Here is a 15,137-nt window from a genome sequence, read left to right on the forward strand (position 1 = left end):
GAAGGTGCAAGCGATTCCTTTCCTCCTCGTCCTGTCCAAGCGAAAAGTACACACAATTCAAGCGGTTCAAGCGCTCCGTCCATCCACAAAGCGGCGTTCCCGTTCAAGCGTTCTCCTGGCCCGCCCTCAGTCGGCAAGCCTGTGACCCTGGCCCTGGAACGGCTTGATGTCGTCCTCCTGCTTAACCCAGACGCCGCCTCCGAACTTGCCCTTGTACGCGCTGCTCTTGCGCTTCTTGCCTCCCTTCTTTGACGACGGCGACGTGTAGGCGGGTCCCCAGCCGGGCGAGTTGGCGGGGTGGCCGTTGCGACCGCGCGAGCTGTCGTCGCAGGTGCGGCAGTCGTGGCAGTCGTGCTCGAGCTCCTCCTCCTCCTCGTCATTCGAGGAGGCCGCCTTCTTGTTCTTGCCCTTCGTGCGGGCACGGCGCTCGTCTGGCGACTCCTGTGAGGGCCGGATTCGTCAGTCACGGTCCGGTCAACGAGCGGAGAGCAGAAAGCAGGGTGCATCGGCCGGCAATAATGAGCTATGAGGAAGCAAACGCACTTTCTTCTTCCTCTTCTTCGGCGAGGGACGCTCGGGGGCGACCATGTCCGGCCTCGGCTTCTTGCGGTTCGCTTCGAGCTTGCAGCCGCCGTAATCTGTCAAGCGAGTAAAGAGTCGTCGTGAGTCCGTATGCGCTGACGGACGATCAGGGCGCGGGTAGACTGCGTCAACTCACTGACATAGGCCTGAAGCCAAGTGATCTCGTCCTGGAGCAACTTGCTCTTCGGCGCCTCCTTCCTCATCACCTTCTTCCCATCCGCCGTCGTGTACGGCTTGTCCATGTCGCGCGGGCCGTTCTTCAGCGGGAGGAGGTCGCCGGCCTTCTTGAGGCGGTACAGCTCCATCCAGGTCGGAGCGTAGAGCTGTCCGCACTTGTCCGACTCGAAGCGGTTGCGGATGTGGTTCTCCGCGTAGGCGTTGTAGTCGCGGAAGAGCTGGAGCAGGCTGTACGAGGCGGAGAAGACTGGAACATCAGCGAGGTGCTCGACTAAGCGAAGCGAAGGGGAGACGTAGGGGAGACAACGCACGCAGCCTTGCGGTACGCGTCGTCGCCGAACTTGCGGTTGACGTTTCCGAGCCAGTACTTGGCCTCCTGAACTGCCTCCTCCCTCGTGTACTCCTTCGCGTCGTCCTCGTCCTCATCGTCCGCAGCCTGCTCCTCGTCGCTGTCGAGCTGGTCGACCTCTTCATCCTCGTCCTCCGAGTCACGATGCGTGCGCTTGTTCTTGCCCTTGTCCTTGTCCGAACCCGCCTGCTTCTTCTTCGTCGGCGACTCGCCGTTCCCCTTCTTCTGCTGGCCCCTCTCGGTCTCCTCCCTCGGGTGCTTCCATCCTCCGTTCCTGAGCGGGTAGTTGCTCGTCAACAGCTCCTCGACGATGCGGTTCGGGTCGCACTCGAAGCGAGGGTCGCGGTACAGCTTGATGAGCCACTTCGAGTGGGCGTCGGGGACGACGGCGCGGACGCGGCTGAGGTCGCGCTCGAGCTTTGACTGCTCGCGCTCCTTCTGCGAACTGTCCTCGGACTCGGAACCGGACGAGAGCTCGATCACCTCGGCGCGAGGAGCTTTGCCCTTTCCCTTGCCCTTGTCTTTGGACGACGACGGACCGACTTTGGGCACGACGGGCTTGACGTCGAGCTCGCTGTCCGAGTCGAGCCAGTCGTCGTTGGCGGCGATAGCAGAGAGGAGCTTCTTCTGAGCCGAGCGGGAGAGGTTGGGTCCGGTCGCACCAGGAGTCGGGGTGGACGAGAAGTGCACCCTCTGCGGGCGAGTGAGCGGCATCAGTGCGGTCCCATGAGGTTACGAGCCCAGTCCACGCGCTGCACATGTCGCCCCAGCGCGGTGCTGCGGTGTGAACTCGAGATTACGCCCGGCGAGACGCACCTTGTTCGAGCCGACGACCTCGATGTCGGACGACTCCGTGTCGGGTTCAGGCGAGCTCGACATGGTCTCTGGCGTCGTGTGAGCATGTGCAAGTGGTCGCTTGAGACGTTGGGGCGAGTTGTCGGGAGTGGAAGAGGCAAGAGGTGGGGCGAGAGGAGGTCAGTGCGAGTGATGAGCGTGGGAAAGGGTCAGAGGCAGCTTGTAGGGTTGGAAAGTGGTCTATTCAGGCTGCTCGAAGCTATCGGAGGCTATCGGCGAAGAAGAGAAGAAGGGAGACGAGGGGACGGCGAGGAGGAGAAGGGGATTCCAGGTATCCAGACGTCGCTGCGTTCCTTCGAGTCATCCCGTTCCGTCCTGTATGACCCTGTCATCACGTTCGAGAGGAAAGGGTCAGCTTGGGGGATTGGGAGAGAGACAAAGAGAGAGGAGCGAATCGCCAGACGAACCTCTGGCGAGCTGCCAACTGCACCAGGACCGTCAGCGAGATTTTACAAACAAGTAGGAGATCTGTCAGTATCTCTGCAGCAGGACTGAGCGAAGCAGCTTGTGCGTGTGTCTCGAGGTAGCGATGCACAGGGGAATCTGGCGTCGCGAGGAGGCAAGGAGGGTGCTTGCAATCCGCAGGCTGGACGCCTTGAGCCCGTAAAGCCTTGCATGCGTCGTACAAACTCTCAGCGCAGCCGTGCAACTTCAGTCGCGCCGGAAGTGAGGTTGACAACCCCAAGTGAAGGGGAGGGGGAGAATGGGAGCAGAATGAGCGAGGAGGCCGCGGACGGGGCTGCGAGCAGTTGCAGACCAACAGTTGACTCTGGTTGGACTGTCAAGCACGTCAAAGGTCTGCCACAAGCGGTGTGAGCGTGCGCTAGCGAGCGGTCTTGGTGAGAGGGACGTCGTCAGCGAAGGGTTGGCTCGATACCGCACGCTGCTCACCGCTTGGAACACAGCCAGACACCTCCTGCTACTCTTCACTCGATTTTTCGGACTCTCCCAACCTCGCCAGTCCCGCCCGCAGCCAGAATGGTGCGCTCGCTCGCCTCGAATCCTCATCACCACCTCGAGCAAACTGACCCGTCTCACGCTCGACACAACGCACGCAGGACAAGCTCGTGCAGCGTTACGCCAAGTCACCAGCGACATCCGCCTACTCGTCGCGCCGCTACGCCCAGGAGGACATTGCGAGCGAGGAGTACGGCTATGCTCTCCCTCTCGGACGGGGCATCGAGCGCTGCCCGGTGCCCAACTTCGAGATGCCTGCGACTATCGACGTGCGTGCACTCGCGCAGAGCTGTCTCAGCACCCGCTGATCTCCCTTGTCGTTCGCAGCCCACCTCCTTCCTCCAGCTCCACACTGACGACGCCTCGGACCCGTCATGCCGGATCAAGATCAATCACGGCACGACAACGCTCGCGTTCAAGTTCCAGGGAGGGATTGTTGTGGCGGTCGACTCGCGGGCAACGGCGGGAAGCTACATCGGTGCGTTGGCGAGCTGCCCTTGCCGTGTTGTTGCTAGCGGGCTGTGCTGGCAGGCGCAGCTGTGGAACAAGCGACAGTTGTGCTGACCTCTGCACTTTGCTCTGACAGCGTCCGGGACGGTCAAGAAGGTGATCGAGATCAACCCTTACCTGCTCGGAACGATGGCCGGTGGTGCTGGTGCGTGCCATTCCTCCATTGGTGCTCGTAAAACAGTATGCTGACCATCCTCCGACCTCTTGTAGCCGACTGCCAATACTGGGAGACGTACCTCGGCATTCAATGCCGCCTTCACGAGCTGCGGAATCACGAGCGAATCTCGGTTGCGGCGGCGAGCAAGTACCTCGCGAACCTGGTCTACTCGTACAAGGGGATGGGCTTGTCCATGGGAACGATGATCTGCGGATGGGACAAGACGGTTGGTCGAGTCCCGCCTTCCGACTTCGAACGGCGCTGACTTCGCTCGACGACGCGATACAAATCGCTTCGAACTGCTTGCAGGGTCCCGCACTGTTCTATGTTGACTCCGATGGTGCGTATCGCTTGCGAAACCGCCGTACGTACCGTGCTGACCCACTTCACTTCGCAGGCTCGCGGTTGAAGGGCGACCTTTTCTCCGTCGGTTCCGGCTCGACCTTTGCCTACGGCGTGTACGTGCTCGCTCCTCGCGCGAGAAGATCTCGAACGTCCGCTGACCATGCTTCCTTCACAGGCTCGACCAGGGTGCGCCGCTCGAACCGTCTCAACCGGCTCCTTCCTTCCTCCGACTGACCGCGACGAATCTGCAGGCTACCACTACAACCTTTCCGACCAGGACGCGATCGACCTCGGCCGCCGAAGTATCTACGCCGCCGGTCACCGCGACGCTTTCTCCGGCAACACGATCAACCTGTACAGTGCGTCGAAGACTGCCTGTCCATCGCTTTTGCTACCACGCTGATATTATGGACATGTTTGCGTGTCGCCTACCCACGCAGTCGTCAAGGAGGACGGCTGGAAGTTCGTGCGTCTCTCTCTCTCTCTCTCTCTCACCCTCGTCTCCCCCTCTTACTGACCCTATCGTCACTGCAGATCGAGAACGTCGACGTCAACGAGTGCCACTACGACCGCGGCATGGCGGCGAAGCACCTCCAGACTCAGGCGGGACCGGTTGCGACGGCTGCATGAAGAGGAATTGGGGCGCAATGCATGCAATTTCCGTACAGACTCGCTGCCCGACTCGGAGAGTGACGCAGGACGAGATCTTGTTCATTGCGTCGGGCTGAGGGGACTGTACAGATAACTGCGAAAGGAAGGGAGGGGAGAAGAGTCACGAAGACAGGCTAGGAATCAGCTCAAGTAGCGAGCGGAGTGTCTGCGAGGCGAGTGCGCGTCAGCTTCGGCGAAGCACGAGGGAAGAACGACTAGCGAGACTCACGCTCCGTCCCGCGCGACTGGGCCCAAGTCTCCGGTCCCTTCCTGTTTGCAACCCTCTGCAACTTGATCCTCCTCTTGTACCAGTCTCCGGCTGTCGCGTCCTTCGGAAGCGCCTGCATCGCAGGGTCGTTCTCGGCGTGCGATTTGATCTGGTCGGATTTGTCGGAGAGAGGGCGGAGAGGGTGTGCGAAGGCGGGGCGGATGAAGTAGACGAGCGACCAGCGTTCATCCTTGTCTTGAGGCGGGGGAGGAGGGACAACGCGGTGGATCTGCGCAGCAAACGAAGTGTCGAGATCAGCGGCTGCGGGTGGGGAATGAAGCACAGCTGGAACGCACGTTGGACTTGAAGATGTTGCCCGAGAAGACCGAAAGCGTGTCGCCAACGTTGCAGACGGCGTGACCAGGAAGCGGGCGAATGTGCTGCCACTCGCTCGTTCCGGGAGGAAGAACCTGGAGTCCGCCGCAGCCGCGCCCGTGGAGCATCGAGACTGCGAGAAGGAGAAGGTCAGACGAGCTTTTAGCTTAGCGAACGGAATGAAGGAGCAACACACAGGACTGGAGGAGGTGAAAGGGGCAGTGAGGGACGAACATTCAGCTCTTTGGACGGCAGTGAGGCTCGCAACGGGTCAAGCGGGTTGAAGACGCACACCGAAGTCTGTGTGAGCTCTGCTCGCTGACGATCGTCAGCAATCTGCATCTGCTCGACGGAGGAAAGAACCGACGCACCCAATCGCAGCAGCAGGGTTGCCGTCCTCTCCGACGCCCTCCGGGATGTAGCCCCGCGCGCCCGGTGCGCTCTTGAGGATAACGCGCGATTCGGAACCGGAGATGTCGCCCTCCTTGTGCAGCGCGGCGAGCGTTCCCTTCGGCAGACCGATGCGGACTTCGAGGACCTCCATGAGCTTCTGCAGAACGTTGTCGGCTGCCGTGGTTTGGGTCGTCAGCGCCCACCATGATCAAGTCGGCGAGCGCGACTTACATTGCCGGACGAAGCTCGTGACGGTCTTGATACGCTCGTTGACCGTGCGAGGGTAGGTGCGGTGATGGACTTCCGGATAAGCGAGCGCGTCATCCTTCGAGACGTTGATGAACTGCACGGTGTCGAGGTTGCCCTGCGTCGAGCGGGTCGTCAGCATTTGCAGAGGGAACGAGTTGGGCACAGAGGACTTGCCTTTGCGTCGACGTTGTTGGCGCCAGCCTTCTTGTAGCCGGCGCTCATACCCGAGTCGCCTGCACGCGCGACCAGCATCGATGAGTGTGTAATAGCTGATAGAGTAAGACGCAAGCTGACCCTGCTCGAACGGCATGAGTTCGTCATCGGGAAGCGAGAAGGTCGCCTTGCCCATCTCGAACATGGGCTCGATGACATCCTCGAAGCCAAAGTTCTTCAAGTAGAAGAAGCCCAGGTTGGTGCAGGCGCTGTAGAGAGTATCGATCTCCTGCTCGTCGCCGGCCGCAATCTTGGCAAAGTCGACGACGAGAAGCGGGTGGCATTCGAGGTCGGCGGGGAAGTCGGTTCGGGGGTACTGGAGGTCGACAGAAGGCATCGCGTGTGTCGCGGTGAGTGCAGGAAGCAGGAAAGAGAGGCCATCGAAGCAGAGTTGGCGCCTTTTATGCTGTGCGTCGCGCGGAAGTGTCGAGTAAAGCGGAGACTGGGTGACACGTAGGTCTGCCGTCGAGTGCGCCGAGTCTAGTCGGCACATCGAGAGCAACGGCGGCAGGGAATCGAATATCCCGACGAGCGAGCCCCCCACTTTCGCGGCACGCTCGTCGGCGAAGCTGGGCGGACAAGGGAGTCCGGCGAAGAACAACGACGCAAGGGCTCCGCGGGTGAGCTGGACCATTCCAGCAGCACGACAGTGACCCAGCACCACCGCTATGGCCTTTGCACGCGCCCGCACCGTCGCCCGCAACCTCCATCAGTCGCTCAACCGTCGCCCGTTCTCCACGGCTTCTCCATCGCAGGGCGCAGCGGCGAGGGCAGCGTCGAAGCGAGCATTTCAGCTGGGTATTGGCGCTGGAGCTGTGCTGACAGTCGGCGGAGTAGCGGTGCGTTTCGAGCGACTTGTTCGAGAGAGAGGAGCGTCGGGACTGGGGTCTTCGTTCTTGAGCTCACCCAGCGAACTTCGTTGTGCTGCGCAGACCTACCTCTACACGCAGTCTCCTGTCTTCCTCGATGCGCCTTCGCCGCTCCCAGTCAAGCAGCGACGGCGAGACCGCTCGCTCACCGCCGCCGAAGTCGCAAAACACAACTCGAAGGGCGACCTCTGGGTCGTGATTGACTCGCAGGTGTGGGAGTGCGTCCTGAGTCCTGAAGGAGCAGTCTGCGTTGGCGCGAGACTCGAGCTGACGAGGAGACTCTGCGGCGACAGCATTTCCGACTTCGCTGAGATTCATGTTCGTCCTTCGTGCCTTCGTTCTTTCTGCTGAGTAACGCTGACGAAAGCATGAACAGCCCGGCGGTATCAAGGTGCTCGAGCAGAACGCCGGAAAGGACGTCACCAAGCTCTTCAAGACGATCCACCCGCCCAAGACGCTCGAGAAGTTCCTGACGGACGAGAACCTCGTCGGCTACATCGACGTCGATGAATCGACGAAGATTGGAGGTGGAAAGAACGCCGAGGACTTCAGGATCGAACAGGCTCGCAAGTCGTTGCGAAATGTCGACACCGTTCGTCTTCCTCTTTCCGCTGTTTCCTCCTCTCTTGCGCTGATAATTGTAGCTACAGATTGTCTGCCTCGACGAGTTTGAGGAAATCGCGCAGTCCATCCTGACTGAGATGGCGGCGAGCTATTACGCAACGGGATGTGCGTTGTCGCGATCTCTTAGCTTTCCTGCGCGGTGGAGACTGACCCTCCCGGCCCATCCTACAGCTGAGACGGAGCAGTGTGAGGCTACTATTATACTCCTCGCTTCCAGGCCTAGACTGACTCGTTGACGCTAATAGCTCTGCGCGACGAGCGAGAATCCTGGCAGAGGATCCGCTTCCGACCGCGAGTGATGCGCAAGATGCGTCATATCGACTCGCGCACGTCCTTTCTCGGCATGCCTGTACGTCCTGCGTAACCACCCACATCGTGAGTGACTCAACCGACCCTCGCGACTTCGCAGCAACCGCTCCCCTTCTTCATCGCTCCCGCCGGTCTCGCTCGACTCGGCCACCCTGATGGCGAGCTCAACATAACCCGAGGTGCCGCAGAACACGGCGTCGTCCAAATCGTCTCGTCCGGCGCGAGCGCCTCAATCGACGAAATTTTCGGTGCAAAACAGCGCGAACAGATTCTATTCTGGCAGCTCTACCTCCCCGGCGACCGCGAGGCCGGCGCAAAGAAGATTAAGCATGCCGTCGAGCTTGGAGCGAAGGCGATCTTTGTCACGGCTGACGTGCCCGTCCTCGGCAAGCGAGAACGGGACCTCAAGCTCAAGGCCCGGTCACAGTCTTACGAGCATCCGATTGCCGCGGTGAGTGGCCAATCCTGAGCATTCGACGACGAGTTCACCGACGTACGGCTCCCGCAGCAATGGAAAGCGGCAGGCGCGTCCGACTGGGAAGCCGTCAAGCAGCCCGGCGTTTCCGACATTCCCGACAGTGCGCTCTCCTTATTTTCCGCTCACATACTCCTCCATTCTGAACAGCAGGACTGACGACCTTGTCACCCCTACAGCCGCTCACATCGACGCCAACCTCTGCTGGGAAGACATTCCCTGGATCCGCAAGCAGGCGCCGGGCATCCCGATCGTCGTCAAGGGTGTCGGCTGCGTCGAGGACGTCGAGGAGGCGAAGAGGTATGGCGCGGACGGTGTCGTTCTCGTGAGTCGCGCTCCTTCGCACTCTCACGGTCGCTGACCTTCGCAATCGCAGTCTACGCACGGTGGGCGACAACTCGACGGCGCTCGCGCTCCTATCGACGTCCTCATTGAGATTCGGAAGAAGAACCCGGAGTTGCTCAAGGAGATCGAAGTCTACATCGACGGTGGCGCCCGACGCGGTACAGACGTCGTCAAGGCGCTCTGCCTCGGCGCAAAAGGCGTCGGCTTCGGCCGCTCGTTCCTGTATGCACAGTCGGCTTTCGGTGCGGCAGGCGTCAGCAAGGCGATAAAGATCCTCGAGGAGGAGGTTCACTCGACGATGCGGCTGCTCGGCGCCAACACGATTGCGGATCTCAAGCCTGAGATGGTCGAGGTGTCGAGTCCGGAGCGTTGGGTGCCGGTGTAGTGTGTGCAGATCGTGCAAGAGCGGAGTCAAGCCTCGCATCTGTCTGTCAGAATCGTCTGAACGCACGATGATCGCTCCCTCTCGCACTCGTTCCTTCACGGAAAGGCTTCAATTGACCCTATAAACCGAACAAAAACGACAAAAGGCACGATAACAACGACCCGTCAAGACATGAGCTTATACCTTGGGTGCATCTCGCCCAACTCCTTGATTTCCTGCTCCGACTTGCCGTCGAGGCGCCAGTCGCGCCTGCCAGCCTCGCGCTGCTTGTTCTCCCAGCTGGCGTAGAGCGAGCAGGTGAGGCCGATGATGCAGGAGATGGCGGCCGAGAAAACGTTGAAGGCGTTTCCCTGTTCGAAGCCGACAGTCAGCGGGGCATCCTCGGTTGTCAGGGGGTAGGGAGCGTACGGGGATATATCTGGGCTTGTACTGGGGCAAGCTGTAAAAGAGGCCCACGCCGTCAGCATACGTCGGAGGACGGGCGAAAGACGACAAGGACGGCCGGGTAACGAGAACGGATGAACGCACTAGAGCCATGTGCAGATGATGGAGCCAAGCGAGCCCCACGCAGGGACGATGGCGGACGTGACGGCGCGTGCGGTAGGCGTTCCGGCGTTGGCGGTCGCCCAGGCAAGGAAGAGGGGGCCGCAAGGGACTGTTTCGGCAAGGTTCGTCAGCTGTGAGCATTATCATGACGGAGGAGAAGCGAGAACGCACGAGCGCCGGTGAAAGTGAGGAAGGAAGCGCCGTAGAGAACCTTTGGGTCCTTCGACGCCAGGAACATGATGTAGCCGACGATGGAGAGGACGGTCGAACCAGCGACGAAGTAACCGTGCACACGGGTCTTCCAGGCGCAGTACGAGATGCCGAAGGCCCACTGCGAGAGGACGGAGAGCGTCAGTATTCGCAAGCGGTAGCAGAGCGAGCGAAACAAATCTTACGGCACTAGCGACGATGTAGGGAGGAACTGTCCGCAACTGGACCTGGGTCGCGCTGTACTTGCCGAGGCCGTTGATGATGGTAGGGAGGAAAATTGAGGTCCCCTGGACGATGACATTGATGAACGAGTAACCGGCGACAGCCAACCACGTCCGCCAGTTCAAGCACGCCTTGAGTACGAGACGAGGCGTCGTAGGCTCGTGAGTGGTGCCGAGGTGCTCGATCTCGAGACGGCGGACGGCGAGGGCGCGCTCCTCCTCGTTGAGCCACTTGGTCTTCTCCGGCGAGGTCGGGAGCGTAAAGATCGTGATCAAGCCGAGACTCATCGTAATGATGCCCTCAACGACGAAGATCTGCGTTGGAAGGCGTTAGCGGAGCTGACAAGCGAGATCCACCTTCGAACGCACCTTCTCCCAGCGGACGAGGTCAGCGACCTTGGCATTGAGCAGACCGGCGGCGAGGAGACCACCAAAGGCGCCAGACAAGCCAGGTCCCCACGAAAGGAACTGCGAGCGGGACGAAGGTCAGCAAAGTTGACGAGGAGGAAGGAAGGGAAGCGACGCACGACACCGATGCGGAAGGCGAGCTCAGCGCGGGTGTAGAAGCGGGTCAAGAGGTAGACAATGCCGGGAATGACTGAAGGAAATGCAATGTCAGCGTGCGGGGTCAAGCGGAAGACAAGGAAGGGGACGAACCTCCACCCTCGAAGATGCCCAACAAGATGCGAACTCCGACGAACTCGCCAAAGTTGGAGATGAACGCGCTGCCGATGGTGACGGCGCCGAAGCAGAGGCAGAGCTACGAAGCGTAGAAGCGTAAGCGAGCCTGTTTTGCGACTTCCGAAGGCGGCGGGCAACGCACGATGGAGAGCCAGACGGAGCCGATCTTCTTAAGGATAAGGTTGGAGGGGATCTCGATAATGATATAAAAGATGTAGACTGTGCGAGTGGCGTCGTGGGCGAGGGAGATGGACGGCGGGGGGACGAGGAGGAGAACGCGGGTTGAAAGGCTGTCAGCGTCACAAGGTCGACCGCAGCTGAAGCGAACGCGACGAACAGATCATCAAGGCGATGTTGAGCTGCGGAGGCGACGTCTTGAGGTGCACATCTTTGGCGAAGCCGGCGGGTTGGGCGTTTCCGATGGCAGATCTGTTCGACACGTCCGGTCAGTACACCGTCGGCATCAAGGGTCTCAGCAGTGAACCAACCGGTCAATAAAGTTGAACAGGAAGAGCAGCGTGACCTGCGAACGTGGTTTCGAGGTCAGGACAAGAGTCAGGAGGATGCGAGACGACGACGGGCGCACCTGCGGCAAGATGATAAAGTCGAGCTTGCGAAGCAGGCGCTTCTCAGCATTCGTGTCGATTTGCGAGTGGAGCTGTTGGATCTGGCAACGACGAACGAGGTGTGAGCCGGTTTCGAGGCTGGCGACCGCGAGAGCGTGGGCGGGGACGTACGTTCTCGACCTGCTCAATCACCGCCTTCTCGTCTGCGTACTCGCCCGAGAAGCTGTTGGTCATGCTGGATGAGACGCGTGCAGCGAAGAAGCAGCAGAAGGAGGCGAAGGAAGAGGAGAGGAGGACGAGGAGCAGGGAAACCAGCGAGAGGGCGAGCGTGCGAACGGGCCGTCTCCCCGGATGGATTCTCCGGAACAACAGGAGCCCCGTACTGTCCCCCGCACACGAGAGGAATCGCGAGTTGGTGCCTGAGGATGGCGGCGTCTCCTGACGAGCGCGGAAGATGCTTCGAGCCGCGGTTGAAGGTTGCGCCCAGCTGAGCGAGTGGGCGTCGCTTTACGAGCGGACATCGAATCAACCGGGCTCGACCCGGCAAGCGAATCTGGACCCGGGCTTGAGAAGGCCAAGACGACCGCGATCACTTCCCTCTCCTCCCGCGAACCCTTCGTACGCTCAAGCCTTGGCACACACCCCACCGTTGCTCGTGGGTGAACAAATGGCGCGAGCCAGAGAAGCCGGGTCGGTTCGAGGGAGATCGCCAACAGCGGGCGGCGAAGGAAGCGGCTCAAGGTGCACCCAGCCATCGTTTGCTTGGTGCGAGTGCCACGCGTGCAGTCCGGGCGACTGCGAGAGCATCGTTGCACGGCGGAGCCGCCTCAGCCAAAGGATTTGGAGGCGAGGACATACAGACTGCGGGACGGACGGGTCAGGAGGAGCGAGAACTCGAGTCGAGAACGGCGCACATGAGCAATACGAGTAGGCCGATGATGGCGTAGCTGATAGCCTTTTGCTGGTATGCTCTGAGGAAGCTAGCCCGTCAGTATGCCACAGAGGGAGTGGAAGAGCGGGACTGACGTTCGAATCATCTTGCGCAAGGTGTTGGACGCCCGGTCTATCGAACCGTCCGCTTCGTACAGCTGCGCCGCGTACAAGAATCAGCGAGCAACGGCGGGGACAACGCGCTGGAACGCACCGTATCCCGACTATGCTCGAGGGTATCTCGCTGAGTCCGCAAGTCGCGCAAGATCCCCGCGCCGACATCCTCCGTCTCCAACGCTATCCGCTGACTGTCTTCTAGCCGCCGCTGCCCGTCCGCCAACTTGTCCGTCGCTGACATGAGCCGCGCCCGCTGCGCCTGAGCCTGTCCCAGCGATGGCGAGTCGGACCGGTCGTCCATCTCGATAGCGACGTGGTCTGCTCGCCCTGAAGAGCCTCCAAGCAGGTCGTCACGGTCAGCGCTTGACAACAGCGCTTTCTGCGGGGAGAAGACGGATCAGTCGACATTGCAGAATCGCGAAACAGGCGGACTCGCCAGATCCGTCTTGTGCCGCCCCAAGCTCGCCTTGTGCGCCCTCAGCTTGTTCTGCATGTTCTGCCTGTCCATTGCGTCCGCCGTCTGCATCTCTATCTCCATTTGCTCGACCTGAGGAAGGGGCTGATGAGAGTTGCATTCGGGTGGAACAGCGAGAGCAAACGCACGATCTCGTCTGCTTCCTCCAACTCGCGCTCAACCCGCCTCAAAAGTGCTCTTCGCTCCTCTGAAGACGGAGAGAAACGTTCGTCAGCACAGCGCTGCGCGAAGAAGGCGACAAAAGCGAAATGGACGAACCTCCGCGCAAAGTGGCCGCTTCCCCGCTCAGCTTGTCCGCCACGCCTTGCAGTACGGTCGTAAGGTCCGTATCGTACTCTGTGAAAACGCTTGAGTCCATCCTTGCGGGTTTTGGCGGCGGTTGACGTCGAGCGAGCCGTTGGAGCTGATGAAGTCGCAGGGGCGGGGCGAGGGCCGTTTCAGGTCTCGGTAAGGCTAGCAGCGGATATAAAGAGCTTCCTTAGGGCGTTTCAAGCACTCAGGCGGCACTTCAGCGGGTAGCGAGTTGTGTGGTGCGGACGAACCTCTCGAGAGTGTGCTGGTTCGTCCTCGTCACCGCGCCTCATTCCGCTTGCACTCGCTCTAAGCAGCCGAGTCGCTCTCTGCGACGCACCTGCACGAACCGCCGTTCGTGCTCGCTCTGCCCGCTTGCGCTTTGCTGCTCCTACCCTTCGACGCCGCACACGACTAAACTGCGACGTGGCCTGTTTAGCTGCGGGAGGCCTAGGAATGAACGTGCGTGTTCTTCCAGCAGAGACACACCGCAAGCTAGAGGCGCAACTGACGCCCGGTTGTCCCACCTGGCCAGTTCAACGAACTCCTGAAGAAGGCGGCCTCAACGACCGCTCAACAGCAGGCGGACTTTGCGAAGCAGGAGAAGGAGCGCCTCGCAGCGAAGAAGGCAGCCGAAGAGGCAGAAGCGCGGAAACGGGCGGAGCAAGAGAGGTTTGCCGCTCAACGCCGGAAAGAGCGCGAGGAGCGTGAGCGGAGGGAGCGGGAGGAGGCCGAGCGGAAGAAGGCTGCATTGCCGAAGACGACGAACCTCTGGCAGCTGAAGCAGGAGCGGAAGAAGCTTGGGCTGGATCCGGATGGTAAGGACGACCACTTGCTTGAAGGGAAGGCGAAGGTGTGTTCGGCCTTTCAGCCTGCTCCGCCTACTCCAAACTCACTTTGCTTGCGCAGAACGGGGCGACAAAAGCTGGCGCCTCGTCGACGAGCGCCGCGAAGGGCAAGGGCAAAGCGAAGGAGAAGACAGTCGTCTCTCATCGGGAGGACAAGGCGAGGAAGCGGCACGACGCTCTGTTCCGCGACGACGAGCCATCCAGCGGCGGTTTCGCTCTCGCTAAGCTCCAGCAGAAGTTGACCGCGAGAGACGACTCCCCTTCCCGCCCAACTGCGAGCACGTCTCGCCCTACTACCTCTTCCTCCGCCACGGCCAAGCCAAAGTCCGTCACCGCCAAATCCTCTGCAGCACTCTCCCGCACATCCTCGACGTCGTCTACCGGCTCTGCGCCGGGCGCTGCCGGCGGCTCTGTTCGCGACCGTCTGAAGGCGGGCTTCTCGGACGCGCCGCAGAAGCTCAACGTGGTCAAGCGGGACAACCGCACAGTTGAGGAGATTGAGCGGGACATGAAGCTGAGGAAGGAGAAGGAGGCGGCGGCGAGGCACGGCGGGTCCGCCCCATCAACATCTGCTGCCGCTGCGACCACGACCATCAAGTCGGCTAGTCGCTCGCCTGCGCCTGCGCGACCCGCCAGCAAGACGAAGCCCGCGCGACGAGCGCGGTCAGTCACGCCTTCTGACGAGGACGACGAAAGCGACATGTCGACCTCTTCTACCGAGCAGCGCAAACGCAAGAGATCGCGCTACGAGAAGGAGCGTGGCTTGAACAGCGCACAGCGAGATGCGATCTGGAGTCTCATGGGGCGGAATAGGCATGCCGACGTCGCGCGGGAGCGGGCGTTTGACAGTGATGACAGCGACATGGAGGCGACTGGTGCCGACGTCCTGCTCGAGGAGCGCAGAGCGTGCGCGCACCTTCCGCATCTCGCTTTCGACCTTGCGCTGACTCCCTGCATATACAGTGCACGTCTGGCAGCGAAGGAGGATGCGGAGGAGCAGGAGCGCCTCCGCCGTTACGCCGAGGAGAAGAAGAAGCGCAAGATCCAGTCCTCGAAGTAACGCGTCTGTCGCATCGCACCTTGCGTGCTTTTCGCATATGCTTTCGCCGCATATCACTCGCATTGTCGTTCCGCTTGTCGTTTCCGCAGCCATTCTCTTCCTTGTTGTATTCTCTCCCGCACCTTCCGGTCTGACGATGCGCGAGGGAGCCTATAACATCGTAG

General features: G+C 60.9%; 7 protein-coding genes across 7 annotated transcripts; 3 read left to right on the forward strand and 4 right to left on the reverse strand.

Annotated features, from left to right (window-relative positions):
- Window positions 1-126: 126 nt before the first annotated feature.
- On the reverse strand, window positions 127-1,987 carry RHTO_00248 (uncharacterized protein; the record flags this gene model as incomplete). Its single annotated transcript, XM_016413932.1, has 5 exons — window positions 127-441; window positions 544-638; window positions 719-987; window positions 1,071-1,801; window positions 1,925-1,987. The coding sequence occupies 5 exons, from the start codon at window positions 1,985-1,987 to the stop codon at window positions 127-129; spliced, it is 1,473 nt and encodes a 490-aa protein (XP_016276939.1).
- Window positions 1,988-2,941: 954 nt separating this feature from the next.
- RHTO_00249 (20S proteasome subunit beta 5) lies at window positions 2,942-4,562 on the forward strand (the record flags this gene model as incomplete). The annotated part of the gene is made up of 11 exons (XM_016413933.1): window positions 2,942-2,944; window positions 3,022-3,189; window positions 3,248-3,398; window positions 3,507-3,575; window positions 3,641-3,813; window positions 3,897-3,927; window positions 3,985-4,045; window positions 4,108-4,118; window positions 4,184-4,291; window positions 4,373-4,398; window positions 4,467-4,562. 11 exons carry the CDS (start codon window positions 2,942-2,944, stop codon window positions 4,560-4,562), a joined length of 897 nt encoding a protein of 298 aa, XP_016276940.1.
- Window positions 4,563-4,729: 167 nt separating this feature from the next.
- Window positions 4,730-6,358, reverse strand: RHTO_00250 (oxidoreductase,Oxoglutarate/iron-dependent oxygenase family; the record flags this gene model as incomplete). Its single annotated transcript, XM_016413934.1, has 8 exons — window positions 4,730-4,749; window positions 4,813-5,080; window positions 5,148-5,299; window positions 5,461-5,477; window positions 5,538-5,733; window positions 5,791-5,923; window positions 5,995-6,041; window positions 6,103-6,358. 8 exons carry the CDS (start codon window positions 6,356-6,358, stop codon window positions 4,730-4,732), a joined length of 1,089 nt encoding a protein of 362 aa, XP_016276941.1.
- Window positions 6,359-6,689: 331 nt separating this feature from the next.
- On the forward strand, window positions 6,690-9,028 carry RHTO_00251 (L-lactate dehydrogenase (cytochrome); the record flags this gene model as incomplete). Its single annotated transcript, XM_016413935.1, has 11 exons — window positions 6,690-6,860; window positions 6,954-7,108; window positions 7,184-7,208; window positions 7,267-7,482; window positions 7,541-7,619; window positions 7,686-7,700; window positions 7,760-7,863; window positions 7,924-8,274; window positions 8,332-8,401; window positions 8,478-8,623; window positions 8,675-9,028. 11 exons carry the CDS (start codon window positions 6,690-6,692, stop codon window positions 9,026-9,028), a joined length of 1,686 nt encoding a protein of 561 aa, XP_016276942.1.
- A 164-nt stretch (window positions 9,029-9,192) lies between these two features.
- Window positions 9,193-11,486, reverse strand: RHTO_00252 (major facilitator superfamily protein; the record flags this gene model as incomplete). Its single annotated transcript, XM_016413936.1, has 13 exons — window positions 9,193-9,378; window positions 9,437-9,467; window positions 9,557-9,683; window positions 9,746-9,905; window positions 9,970-10,320; window positions 10,375-10,473; window positions 10,533-10,603; window positions 10,663-10,765; window positions 10,829-10,905; window positions 11,024-11,115; window positions 11,175-11,209; window positions 11,273-11,353; window positions 11,424-11,486. The coding sequence occupies 13 exons, from the start codon at window positions 11,484-11,486 to the stop codon at window positions 9,193-9,195; spliced, it is 1,476 nt and encodes a 491-aa protein (XP_016276943.1).
- A 593-nt stretch (window positions 11,487-12,079) lies between these two features.
- Window positions 12,080-13,132, reverse strand: RHTO_00253 (vesicle transport through interaction with t-SNAREs 1; the record flags this gene model as incomplete). The annotated part of the gene is made up of 7 exons (XM_016413937.1): window positions 12,080-12,113; window positions 12,167-12,223; window positions 12,279-12,340; window positions 12,397-12,678; window positions 12,736-12,846; window positions 12,903-12,961; window positions 13,033-13,132. 7 exons carry the CDS (start codon window positions 13,130-13,132, stop codon window positions 12,080-12,082), a joined length of 705 nt encoding a protein of 234 aa, XP_016276944.1.
- A 389-nt stretch (window positions 13,133-13,521) lies between these two features.
- RHTO_00254 (chromatin SPT2 family protein) lies at window positions 13,522-14,973 on the forward strand (the record flags this gene model as incomplete). Its single annotated transcript, XM_016413938.1, has 4 exons — window positions 13,522-13,527; window positions 13,601-13,918; window positions 13,975-14,819; window positions 14,877-14,973. 4 exons carry the CDS (start codon window positions 13,522-13,524, stop codon window positions 14,971-14,973), a joined length of 1,266 nt encoding a protein of 421 aa, XP_016276945.1.
- Between the last annotated feature and the right edge of the window lie 164 nt (window positions 14,974-15,137).

This window comes from Rhodotorula toruloides, assembly GCF_000320785.1.
Source record: "Rhodotorula toruloides NP11 unplaced genomic scaffold Scaffold1, whole genome shotgun sequence".
Taxonomy (NCBI): Eukaryota; Fungi; Basidiomycota; class Microbotryomycetes; order Sporidiobolales; family Sporidiobolaceae; genus Rhodotorula; species Rhodotorula toruloides.